This window comes from Panthera uncia, chromosome E1, assembly GCF_023721935.1.
Source record: "Panthera uncia isolate 11264 chromosome E1, Puncia_PCG_1.0, whole genome shotgun sequence".
Classification (NCBI taxonomy): domain Eukaryota; kingdom Metazoa; phylum Chordata; class Mammalia; order Carnivora; family Felidae; genus Panthera; species Panthera uncia.
Genome location: NC_064814.1, coordinates 9,831,281 through 9,844,645, shown reverse-complemented (window position 1 = coordinate 9,844,645; position 13,365 = coordinate 9,831,281). Strand labels below are relative to the sequence as shown.

Here is a 13,365-nt window from a genome sequence, read left to right as displayed (position 1 = left end):
AACTTGGGTGGATCTCTAGGAGATTATGGTGAGTAAAAAAGCCAATCCTAGAAAGTTACACAGTGTATGACTCCATTTTTGAAATGACAAAATTTCAGAAGTGGAGGAGATAAGTGGTTGCTAAGGGTTAAGAAAGGTATGAGGTAGGTGTGATTATAAAAGGGCAACATGAGGAATCATTGTGATGTCGGAACTGTTCAGTGTCTTCACCATAGTGGTAGATATACAAATTTTTACAAGTAATAAAACTGCATAGAACACACACACACATACACACAAACAAGTAAAACAGGGAAATCTGAATAAGACTGGTGGACTATATCAACGTCAGTATTCTGGTTGTGATACTATAGTTTTTGCAAAATATTACCAATGGATGAAAGTAGGAAAAAAATGTACAAGAGATGTATTATTTCTTAAAACTGTATGTGAATCTATAATTATCTCAAAAAAAAAAAAAGCTATGATAGATTATTAATGTCTCTCTGCTAGGTACAGGAGGGAGAAGGGGCTGCCCTTGTGTTTCCACTGCAGAATTTCAAAGAAGATTTTAAAAACATTATTCTCAGGGTATATCAATAAAATGATCATAACCATAGGGATGAAGGGATATTTGTATCTGTTGACTCATAAATTCTACTTTTTGGAATTTACTATAAAAATGCATGAAGGTTTATGTGTTAGGATGTTCATTATGGATGGTATTATTTATAACAGTAAAAATATTTAAATGATTAAAAGTAGGGATGACCCTTGTAAATCATGACATATTTAGGTGATGAAATATTCTAAAGACTTTAAACATACTTAAAAAGGGTCACCTGGGTGGCTCAATTGGTTAAGCATCTGACTTTGGCTCAGGCCATGATCTCTCGGTTCATGAGTTCGAGCGTCGCATCAGGCTGTCTGCTGTCAGCATGGAGCCCGCTTAGGATCCTCTGCCTCCCTCTCTCTCTGCCCCTCCCCTGCTCATGCTCCTTCTCTCTTTCTTTCTCTCTCTCTCCCTCAAATAAATAAACATTTAAAACAAATTTTTAAACATACTTAAAAAAAATACACCCAGCACAATGCCTGACACATAGTAGGCACTCAATAAATGGTAGTTCTTTTCACCTTACTGGGATATTCTGGGTATTAAAAAAGCTAATGTAGGGGCACCTGGGTGGCTCAGTCAGTTAAGTGTCCAACTCTTGACTTCAGCTCAGGTCATGATCTCGTGGTTTGTGAGTTCAAGCCCTATGTCAGGCTCTGTGCTGACAATGCAGAACCTGCTTGGGATTCTCTCTCTCTCCCTCTCTCTCTCTGCCTCTCCTCTGCTGGCTCTCTCTCACTCTCTCAAAACAAATAAACTTAAAAAAAAAAAAAGTAAAAGAGCTAACGTAGGTAAATATACTGGACAAACTGTAAAGTGCCTGGCAAATGCCAGAAGTTGCTACCCTAATGGCTGTCTCTCACAGCTCCATCTTAGATGATGAAGATATACTTCCAGGTAGAACACTGTCTAATGTGCTCCTGGCTTGAGGCATGGGAATGGGGGAGTCTGAGTCAAGGGATTGGGGCTACTTCCTTTCCAGGAGACTGCCACTTCCTGCTCCGCATCATGAGGACAATCATGGACATTGTTCCCAGCATACCCATATTCACATATTTGGTCTATAATTTCAGGGGACTCATAAAGTCTTTGAAGCAACGTCAGCCCTGTTGACTCCATAAAAGTAATAGATTATTGTTATCAACCACTGCATACCTACTGAGTACTAGGCAGTGTCCTAGGTCCTTTACACATATTATTCCACTAAATACACTCATAACCTTAAGAGGTGGTATATCTGAATTTCACAGACAAGGAAACTAGGGCACAGAGAGGTTAAGTGACTTACTAAGGTAGCACAGTTGGTAAATGGCAGTGCTGGTGCTGGAACCCAAGGCTGTCTGCCTCCCAAACTCGTAATCTAACCATCACATACTACATTTAGAAGGACTGAGAAGGAATGCACTCCCAGACCTAGTGTAGAAATTGCATTGAGGCCCACATCTGGAGAAGCCACTGAAAAGTAATCCTGTTTTTTCAATTTCCCTTGGGTAGGCACAGACTTAAACTCATCCCAGGCAGGAAAAAAAAAATCTCTGAAGTAGGCCCATTCTGAAGTTTTATATCTCATGAATAAGTTTTTCCCTATGTCTAACTTCTATCTTTTTTGCTAAAATCTAATCCCTCTTCAAACCCTCATTTCCAGTAGGGACAGTGAATATATGACATGGTGCCCTTCCATGAAAGGTCCTAGGTCAGGAGAGGCTGGAGGAACTTCTCTTTCCCTAGTTCTGTTGAGGTCATGACTAAGATGTCTCAGTCCCCTTGGTGTCTTGGATTTGATCCAAGGTATCAAACCAAAAGATAAGCAGGAAAAAAATGGACCAAGAAGAAGAGTAGAAAAGAGTAGCCTAACCAGACCAAGGAGACCAGCATAGAGAATGGCTTAGGAGTCTCTTGGGACCTTAGTGCTGGGTTAGGTGTAAAGTTAAGGTGGGCAATTTTTCCCACCAGACTCAGCAGCCAGGTTTATGTTTGACATGTATCTAGCTGGGGAGGTCTGGCCACCATTCCTCATGCCAGAGTCTCTGGTTAGTCTCAATATGACATCTGTATAGAAAGGAGAGGGCTGGGGGTTCTGCCACTCTATATTTACTCCTGTCTCAATACTACCTCACTGTGCTTGCTCAGGATCAGGCAGCCCAACTCGGGGTGCTTAGAGACGCCCAGGGAAGAGAATTATCTTGTGAGGAGGATGCTAGGATCTCAAGGCTAGGGCCAAAGCTCTTTTATCTCAACATGAGAGCCAGGAGGGTAACTGGAGCCTGAGTTTGAACATCCTTCCATCCCTCCCTCTCTCCTCTGTACACCACTCTACCCTGCTGGGGCCTAAGCATGCCCACTGCTCACTTTGGCTTCCCTCACTTCACTTACCCTATGGACAGGAGAGGGTTAAAGGCATGGTATGGGCAAGCTATAAATTTCCCATCAGTGTGGGGAGAGTAGGACTGTTGGCAGGGAGGGGGTTGGGCTGGGGGGGGAGGGGGGAGCTGGGAAAAAGCCAGGAGGTTGTCTCTAGGTAACAATAAACACTGCAAGCAAGGAGCAGCTGTTACACTTACTCTCTCTGCATCACAATGCTGAAATAACACTAATAAACCAGTGTGCCCAATGCACAGGCATACACGCATTTAGGGCCGAGCCCCACTGCACCCTTAGAGCTGCCCTCTGCCTCAGGTCAGGGCTCTTACTGTCAGTGGACATACCAGTCTTGGCCTGGCTATCCTTGTGGGGAGGATGAGCACGAAAGAGTCAGTCTCAGAGTCAGAGTGGCATTCTCAGAGTCAGGCGGGTTGCAGAGGCTGGGGATTCTGGGTTCAGACCCTGATGGCATTCACTGGTGCAAAGAGTTCAAATGGGGTAACTCTTGGCTGGGAGTTGGGAGTAGAGGAAGAGAAAGAAAAGTGTAGGGAACAGGCCACTACTTACCATATCTTCTCAGATTGGAAGGGATGAGTTGGCCAGGAGTGGAGCTAGCTGAAGGGAGACAGAAGAAAAGGGAGGCCAAGCAGAAAGTTTGAGAAAGAGGAGAAGCATGTGGTATTGAGGAGTGATTCTAATATCTCTCCTGGGCCTAAACTCCCCACACCTGCCTACACCCACCTGGTGCACCCAGGCTCCCCCTCACAGCACCATTTCTATACCAGAGCCAGGTGATGTGTTGGTTCAGTTCAGGACTGAGCTTTATTATGGGTATCCCAGCAGGGGGCCCTGGGTTCCTGATGCTGCCAGGGAGAGCTGGGGGAGTAGAGATGGTCCCAACTCCCTACAGGAAGAGCAAAGAGCAAAGAGCGGCTGGTCTCTTTCTCCCAACCAAAACCATCTCTGGATCTCCAGAAGCAGCCCAGCAGAGAGTCCCTCACCCCAGCTGGAGAGCAAAGCCACCAGCAACGAAACAGGCAAATGAAAATGGGCTCGGCCGGAGAATTCTCCTCCTCTTAGCCCATCCTTCACTGAGGTTAGAGGGAAGGTATTATTATCTGGATACTAGTATCAAAGATCTCTGTTTCCCTTTGCTGAAACAAGGAGGTCCCTGGGACTGTGGTCAGAGGCCTGAATGGATCCCCTGGTCCACCTTCTGGCCACTTTCTGCTGATGTGGTCTCAAACACAATATCCTATCATCCCCCTGATTCAGAAAGGATGGAGAGGATGCACATTGCCCACCTGGCCTGTAAGAGATAAAGGAATCAGCACCTTTGAAGATCTATGGTGTCTGTTTCCAGGGAAGAGAGAACTGAGACTGTGGCAATCCTTCCAGGGAGGAGTGGCTGTGTCTGCCTGCACATGTGAATGCCCAGTACCCTTTGTGCGGCCCCAAAGGATACAATTGTATACTACTAGCCTAGCCTCTTGTATCCTTTCCTCACTGGGAAGCCTCTTTCTGGGAATGCTCAGCCTTCCCTGATCTCTTCTCTCCCATTTCCCTCTATTCTTTCGTAGCTGGGGCCTCTCCTTGACCCACAATCCATATGAGAGACCTTTATCCACACAGCTCAGAGTGGGGGAGAATTGGGGCAAAAGAGAGCTCTAACAATTCTGAAGCCTCTTCCCCTCTTTTGTTTTCATAAGCTGCCCCCATTGCTATGAGTCACCAGAACCTTGAGCTCAGCTGAGCTGCCAGCAGCCTTCTCCCTCCTTGCCCTGCAGCAAGGCAGATATGCACCCAAAGGGCCCCAAGCCCACCACCTCACAGGGCCACAGCCTTTTCTTTCATCCCTAGGAATCTGTAACGCAGACACATTGAGATGAGTGAGCAAAGAAGTGTGAGAGACCCCAGCATGTGTTCTGTGCCAAATCAGAGAGCCGGCTGCCTGCATGGCAGAGCAGAACCACCAACCAGAAGAGCTGGCACACTTGGGCACACAGCCTTGTCAGCATGTGAGAGAGGGTGCAGGAGAGGATAGGATAAGGAGGCTGTTTCAAGACCAGGCATCTCCTCCTAGCTCCCTCTCTGGTTACTGTTTCTTCCCCTTGGCCTCTCTCCCTGGGTGCTGATGGACATCACAGCACTGCCACCTCTGAGGCACCTTCCTTCCCCTCCCCCATGGCTTTGGGAGCTAAAGAGGGGCTATAACAACCTTCGAGGTGTCAGGTGGGAAGTTCAGACATCTAGATGTCTTACCAACCCCTGGGACATACTGAGGGAGAAGGAGGAAAGGCAGAGTCCCATCAGAGTAAAAGCTAAACCCTGGGCTAATACTGAGCTTGTTTTTCTCCAAAGTGCAGGGGATTCTGCTACCTCTGCCTCCCACTCACTTCAAGTCTACTCTTCTTTCCCAGAAAAGACTCGGCATTCCTTGTGGCCTCTAGACTCCAGGCTCTGACTCTGGGGCTGTAGATCTCCTTGCCTAAACCTTGGGAGTATGAGGCAGGGCTGGTGGGGACTATGGGAATGGAAGCCTCATTCCTTAGAGAAACATCCAGAATCTAGACTGAATGCTTTCAGGGCCTTGTGGACCCTCCACTATGCCTCTAATGTTGGACCGGGGCTGTACAAGGGTTGAGAAAGGGCCTACCGAAAGCCTGACCCCCTTTCTGCTCCTTCTTTGCTGTTCTTCTCCACTGCTCTGTTTCAAAAGAGAAAGAGCAGCTCTGTAAACAGGAGCCTCTAATAAATCTCATGAATAACATTCAATATGAACACCACCCCTCTAGGTTAGGCAGTCAGCCCCACAGATGGGACTATAGGCCTCAGTTCCCAAATTTCCCCTCTCTGTCTTCTCCCTGACTTTCCCAGACAAGAGAATTGTCCTCTTCAATTCCCTGGCACAGTTCTCCCAGTTCTCGCTACTATGGGCCCTTGGAAGTAGAGGAAGAGCTTGATGGATTCTTTCCAGACTGTCTTGGGGGGATGCGAAGGGTCCTTCTCACTTACTGTTTGTAGAGAAGGCAGAGAATGAGAGAACCAAGGAGATGACCCTGAAGGTCTACAAATAAGGGCGGTGAGTGTGGGGCACTTAGAGAGGCACATTCTGCTCTTCCTCAGGGACTCTGGGGATATAAAATGGGATACTAAGATAGAGAAGACAATTCTGGGAGTGGGGGAAAGGTGTTGGGGGCTTAGAGAGTGTGAGGAAGTTTCTACTCATGCTGCTTTCCAAGATCTCCCATCTTTGCCCTGACTCCAACTTAGTCTCCTGAAGCACAGAACACAGAATCTTGAATTTTTTTTTTTTAATTTTTTTTAACGTTTATTTATTTTTGAGACAGAGAGAGACAGAGCATGAACGGGGAAGGGGAAGAGAGAGAGGGAGACACAGAATCGGAAGCAGACTCCAGGCTTTGAGCCATCAGCCCAGAGCCCAACGCGGGGCTCGAACTCACGGACCGCGAGATTGTGACCTGAGCTGAAGTCGGACGCTTAACCGACTGAGCCACCCAGGCGCCCCCAGAATCTTGAATTTTTTGAGGAAGGAAGAAGATGCCAGGAAATGCCACTTTTGGCAACCTAGTGAGAAAGCCCCTTTTCTCCTTCATTCATTCCCTCCTTAACCGTAGTGTCTGAACAGTAAAGGAAGGAGGGAGCAGGAGTGTTGTGGACACTTGCACCAACCCCACACAAAGCCAGACAGGGCTTGACTAAATGCTCTGAGGCCATGACACTGCATGAAATGCAGGGGTATTTGTGACTTGGCTTCCAGAGCCTTGAGTTTTAACCCTGTCTCTGTTTTAGGCCTAGACATGGGACAAGAGATATAAGGCTACTCTCTACATTTCTGGGCATAATTTTGTCTAGTAGTTTAGACTGTGACAGGGAAACTTATGATAAAATCTTTAAAAGAAAAAAAGCTCAACATTTAGTCACCTTTTGGAGATTTATTTTTTGATTAAGGAACTGGGACAGTTGGTACCTTCCCTGTGGACTTTACAGAGTATAGTATAGTAAAATCCCATGAGAGTGACGGACTCTTGGGGATCTGTCTGCTTGGGAGCAAGGGAATGGATGAGGTGACCTCTGGACCTGTACGAGAGAAATGTTCCCCCAATAATGCACCTGCCTAATGCCCTTTAGTTGCTTCTAAGACTTGGAGGCCAGAGATAAGAGACTCCAATAATAATCGTGCCAACCCTCTTCCCTTGACTTTCCTCCCCACATTCTACCTACCTGCCTACCTACCTACCTACCTTTCCTTGTGGTCCCAGGAACTCTCCAAATCCAGGAACTGATTTCCCCTCTCAGTCTCCATTTCCACATCTGTAAAGTGAAAGGTTTGGCAAGATGAGCTCCAAGTTCTCTTCCTTGCAGCAGTATGATCCTATGAGTCACACCCCAATGGCACCAGGCCTCAAGTAACGTCCAGGGTGCTTCACTTATGTCTAAATGTACAGATATATCTCTGAACCTCTCACTATAGTCCCTGGTTCCGTGGTCCCTTTCTCTTGCCATCTCTCTTCAAGGACCTCAAAGTTCTGTCCCTACTTTCCTTTCACAGTTTTACATTACTCACTGGGACAAGCCCAACTGGAAAAGATCCCAGGAGCAAGAAAATAGCCTTACCTAATAACCTGGCTGCAATTTTGCACCTCAGACCCAAATCAGCCGGTACAATTCTCTGCTTTTTGGAGGTCCTAGCACTTGGGGGGAAGTCCTGGCAACTCTCCCCAGGACCTCCCCTCCTCCTCCACCTTACTATTCTCCTTGCCAGAACGCAAAGTGGCCAGTGATTGATGGGCCTGGGTTCCTGGTAACCGCACCCAGTGGCCCAATCCTCCTCCCTTACCCAATCCCTCCCCTGTCCCTATTCAGAGATCAGATTGTCTCATGTTGGTCCCTGAGGTCCCATTAATTAAAAATACATCCAATTAAATGGCAGGTGAAAACGTGCTATTGGAGCTCTCCACCCCCCTGCCCCAGCTTGGTCTCCCCCCCCTCCTTTTAAGGCTCAGCTGTGCTTTGAGCTGAGAAAAATAAAGAAATAACTAAACCACAGAGAAAGAGAGAGGGAGAAAGAGGGAGAGAGAAGAGGAAGACATAGGGGTGGGAGGATGAAGGGGGGCTGCTATTTGAACCTCTGCCAGGGTAGCATGTGCCAGCCTGGGAGGGTGGCACTGTGCCCTGGTGTCTAATTTCTGGAGGTGTGACTAGGTTCAGTCAGCTGGGTACCCACCTCCATTTCCCTTAAAGGGGCAGAGGGAAGTCAAAGGGTGTGGCTAGCTTCTAGGCTTGATGGGTGAAGGGCAGAAGTGTAAGTGGTAGAGGGCCCTTAGGACAGGGTGTGATGTTCAGAGTTGGGAGAGTCTGAGGTCTCCATCCTTGGCATATCCCTGTTCTTCTCCAACCTGCAAAGAAGATAATGAGAAGCCGGCTGGGACCCAGGTGGCAGGGCATGGCGATGCTCCCAAGCCAGGCTGTGCCTACCCCTACCCGCAGGAAAGCTGAGGAAAAAAAAAAAAGAGGGAGGGAGGAAGGACAGAGCCATAATTTGAGTGGGAGCAGATGGGTCAGATAGGATAAAATATATAAGGATGGATGTTTATATGAGCACCACAACACTCAGCACCTTCTAGGCAAGAGGGTCTGGAGGGATCTGTCCTATTTGCCCTTCTCTAGTCAAAAAGAAGTAGCGGTAGTGTGAAGTCACCTCAACCTGGCTGCCTGGCAGGCTATGAGCAGGGTATTTCCCCTGACAAGCACTGGTCACTCATTCTCCTCCACACTTACCATGTCCCAGCATTTTGTCAGGTAAGGCATCTGTTCCACCCTCTGCCCCTCGGAAAGCCCTCTGGCCCCAAGCAATGCAAAGCTAATGGGCACTGAGAGCTGTTGGGAGAGGAGCTAGGAAAGAAGGGATGAGTAAAGGTGGTGCTCAGAATCCAGGCACCAGGGGGGTGTCTGCCAACCCAGGGCCCCCGCCTGGCCTCCCTGGCAGCCTCAGTACCTCCTCACTTCACTTTAACGCTAATTGGAGATTTTAATCTGCGCTGCTGCTCTGCTCGGGGTGCTGGGGGGAGTGCCAGCTGTGCAGTAATTCCAGCAGCACCGACTGTTTAATCAAGCTGTCCTCCTGGGGAGGGGCCCTCGGGCATGGGGGTAGGAGGGAGGAGGAGAACCTCTGTCATCTCCCTTAGCCTGTTCAGCCTGGAAGGGCTTCATGGAGACTGAGGATCAATTGTGGGATACCTCACCCCCATAGGGGCCCCATCGCCACTTGGATCCTCAGCAGAACCATTACACCGTAAGGGGTTGGTTTGAAGCTCAAGGGCCAAAGTAGCCCCCCTCTCCATCTGGCTTTCTGACACCTTTTTTTGGGTGTGCTCTGGCCACTCAAGCTACAGACCTCCACTGGACCATCTTGAGTTCTGCAAGTCTGTGCTGGGGAGGTGATGGGGGCACAGAAGGCTGAACTTTCTCCCTCTCACAGTCCTCTCCCCCACATTCTCACTAACAAAGATATTTCTCTTACAATTTTGAGAGATTTTTTTCTCTGAAAATCACAGGTGCTCCCACCCTCTGGACCAGAAAGTGACTGTGTAAGAGGCAGGGAAACAGTGGGGTGGACAGCTGAAATCTGCTACACCCTGAGGAAGAAAACCATCTACGCAAGAAGTTTGGTGTCTGGAGCTAGGGGGCTTCCCGTGTTCAGCTGGAAACATACTGAGATGTCAGGCCACTAGGGTGGAGTGTTCAGGGTCTGAGTCCATTTTTAAGGAAGAGCAAGTGATACTAATTAATCTTCTGGCTTCTTGGGGCCTGGCTCTCAGGCTCTCTCTCAGGGTATTTCTGATCCCTGTCTTGGAGAAAGAATGCCCCTGTCACCTAAACTCTGTCTGCTAAGGGGCATGAGTTTTAATTGGTCAGCAGCACCCTCATGTGGCAGAAACCAGGACTGCAGCTGCCCAAGTAGCCCAGCAACTTTGAGGTATCAGACATCCAGGTTGACATTCAGTAGGCAGAATTATAAATATTGGTGCTCTCTGACTCATCAAGGTACCCATGCATACTTATTGATTGACCACTTCTGGGGACATTTTATGCTTTCCTATCCTTCCATCTACTGCATCCTCTGACTCAAGGTATATGCCTATCAGAGAAGGAGCACCTCACCCAGAGCTGACACTTATTAGGGCTGCTGCTTGTGTTGTCTGGCTTGCAGGGGTGAAAGAGGCACTGCTGAGAGAGGAGGCCTAAGAGCAAAGGGTAAGCTGATGTCATATCTGATGGCAGAAGAGGCTCTGGCACCCTGCCAACTTTCTACAAGTGCCAGACAAGAGTTACCACCTGAATTCCAGAGACTATCACCTAGTGGTGGGTTTCTGCTGTACAGAAATCCATTCTTACTCCCTAGGGAGGTCTGGGAATGAACAGGGACAGATTATCAGAGCCTGAGATCCTTGTCCTTGAGAATAGACACCAGATAAACACTTTTCCCTCAAAAGATCCAGGTATTCTCCAAGGATGCCAGGCCACTGGGCAGAATGTACATCTGGGGCTTTAGACTTCTGGCCCCAAGAGAAATGCTACCTGTCATTGGACCCTTACCCTCCATGTGAAATCTCATCTGTTTACTGGTCCCTTCTTCCCACACCCACTAAATGGGGGAAATGGTTCTGTACTGTAGGAAAGGGCTGGATATTTAACATCAGCAAGATCTTGCTAAAGATTAAAGCTGAAAGTCACAAGGCAGAGAACATCAGAGAGAAATACTCCCAGAGAGAAATATAACCCTGTTTGGGGTTGGTGGGTACAGAGAGGCAAACCTACCTGGCAGCAAGAAGAGTGGGGGGTGGGCACTAGAAGCTGATGACCTGCCTGGTTCTGGGCAATGAAGATGGAGAGAAGCAGGCTTGTAGGTCTCTACTTCTGGTGCTTTGCACAATGTCTAGACAGGTGGGAGCTCCCATCAAACCTGGAAAGGAGGTAGAGAAGCTGATGGGAGGTAGTAAAAAGGGACAGTATGCCCAATCCTGACTCAAACAGGAGAGAAAACAACTTCTTGGGGAAGAAGAAGGCAAGGCTGTGCCTGTGTGTGTGTGTGTGTGTGTGTGTGTGTGTGTACGCATGCTCCCAGTGGGTGAGTGGGGCAAGTATTGGAGAGGAGAGGTTGAGAGTAGTCAACATCAGTATTCCATCAAAGAGGAAAACCCATTAGCGCAGTGGGCCAAGAGGAAAGGAGAAGAATGAAATGGCTTTTGGTGCTGATAAAGAGAGATACTTACTCTTACCAGGGGGAGAAATTGTCTGTGAGAAAGTAGGACATCATAATAGGGTCAAATAAAAAGCTAGGGAAACGCCTCTGGAGATCTTTGGGAATAAGAAACTTCCCTGAGACTAGTTGTATGGGGCAGGGGGAGGGGGAGGGTAATCCTTTACAAAAGTAATCCTGAAGCCTCTGATTGGCCTTAGGTCCCTACCTGGCTTAGAGTCTATGAAAAAGACTGAATGTGTCAGGGCTCCAGATGCTAGGTGACTGATGGACTTCACCAAACTCCTCAAGGGCCATCCTTCCTGCAGCTGCCACCTGTAAAGGAAAATGACAGGTTACATTATGAGACAAGGGACTAAACACCAAAGAGAAATTTGGTCTTTCACCCAGGGAATATGGCCTTAGTAGGTAACAGTGATGGTGATGTTAACCATTCTTCCAATTCCCTCAAATCTGAATTCACAAAGCCCAGAAGGATTAAGAGGAACTTTAAGTATGCTTCCAGAGAGAGTTATAACTGTTCTAAGATGCCTACCTCTAGGGAACTAGCTCCCAGTCTGATAAAGTAAAAACAATGGTTCCTACACCTAAGAGGTAAGTTAGGAATTCAACACAACTAGAAGCTATGAAACCCAGAATTATAAAGGGTGATGAAAGTTCAACGTTAATGCAAAGTTAATGCAAGAAGGTGACTCAAGAGGAGGCCATCTAGTTTTAGATCAGATCACCAGCTTGTATTCAAGATCATCTGTTTTGTCTTGTCCAAAACAGCTTCTTCCAGAAAGGCTTGGAGGCAGGGGCGCCTGGATGGCTCAGTCAGTTAAGCATCCGACTCTTGACTTCAGCTCAGGTTATGATCTCACTGTTTGTGAGATCAAACCCTGCATTGGGCTGTGCACCAACAGCTCGGAGCCTGCTTGGGATTCTCTTTCTCCCTCGCTCTCTGCCCCTCCCCCACTCACGCTGTCTCTCTCAAAAATAATAAAAATAAACTTAAAAAAAAAAGGCTTGGAGGAAAATACACAAGAAAGTCCTATGAGACAGAAAGGAAGTTTGTGAGGGGACAGCAGACTTGATAACACTTTGGACAAGAAGGGCAGTCATATACATTCCCTACATAGGGAAGAATCTGCATGGGGACCAGATTCACGTTCCCCCTATATTATCAGTTGGGGTGTGATGGAAAAAATGTAAAGTTTATGCTTTGGGATCTGTTTCTTTGTCATTAGCAGACAATGTTCATTTTGCAGATCCTTTGTCCCTCTGACCTAGATTTGTAACTCTGTCTCAATGCTGCCCAGTGGTACCTTTCTCCCTCTAAGATTCTGATTCCAGCTCAGGGACTCTTTAGCATTTTCCTCCATGCACATCATTGGCTCCCAGACTTGTATGTTCAGAAAATAAGCATTGAAAGTGACTGTAGATACATCTCGGAGAAGTTCCAAAGGGGTAGTCTCAGCACAGAGCAAGAGGACTTCTGAACCTGTTGTGCATGTCAGTTCATTGAGCACACTATTTAGGGCTTAGGTAACAGCAGAGCAACATACCCCTTCCTGCCGCCTCCTCAAAGGAGAAAACCAACAACTCAAAACTTAAATAATAAGGGGGGGGGGAGTAGAAGGTGTCCCCTCGAACCTCTTTTCCCTGTAATCTCAGAGAATATCTCATTTTACTCAGAGTTCTATAATCCCTTCTCTTGTTCAGAGACTCCCCTTAGTTTCCCAGTAGGTGAGATGTGTTTTCTTTCTCCCTTCCTTCTGATTTTGCTTTTCTACAACTGTATTGTAATATAAAGGAGCCAGAGTTGAGATTTAGGGTAAACTCCTGCTCTCCAAACCCCAGAGATGGTAGCAAAGTGCCCTTGGAACATGGGGGTAACTCCGAGGGCATTAAGATCTTTGGCCTTGGCTGCCACTTGCTTCCCAATGAACCAGAGCTCCTGACTAAATAAAAATTACATGTGTACAATTTGCATATTATAGAAAGATTAGTCTTTGAGGTAGAAACTATAAAGCTTCTCAGTTTTTCTACTAGTGTTTTTCACATCCACCTTTCCCCCCTCAATCCATCCCTCCCCCCTCAAAACCCTACAGCCCTTAGCTTCCTTTCTTGAGGAAGCTCATTGTTC

At 47.4% G+C, this 13,365-nt stretch overlaps 1 protein-coding gene across 7 annotated transcripts in view; it reads right to left on the bottom strand.

Annotated features, from left to right (window-relative positions):
• The window catches only part of CDK12 (cyclin dependent kinase 12), a 78,469-nt gene that overhangs the window by 10,575 nt on the left and 54,529 nt on the right, over window positions 1-13,365 (bottom strand). For 3 of the 7 annotated variants that reach the window (XR_007459105.1, XR_007459104.1, XM_049635937.1), the window contains exons 15-16: window positions 11,446-11,552; window positions 7,219-7,288 (exon numbers count right to left, since the gene is read on the bottom strand). Coding sequence is in view for 4 of the 7 variants with exons in the window: in XM_049635937.1 (XP_049491894.1) it covers window positions 7,219-7,288; window positions 11,446-11,552 (177 nt within the window). In the remaining 3 variants the exon portion in view is untranslated. Of the gene's footprint in view, window positions 1-5,724; window positions 6,085-7,218; window positions 7,289-8,201; window positions 8,374-10,795; window positions 10,941-11,445; window positions 11,553-13,365 lie in introns of those variants that run through there. The other 4 variants (XR_007459103.1, XM_049635936.1, XM_049635935.1 and 1 more) reach the window with 4 other exon arrangements.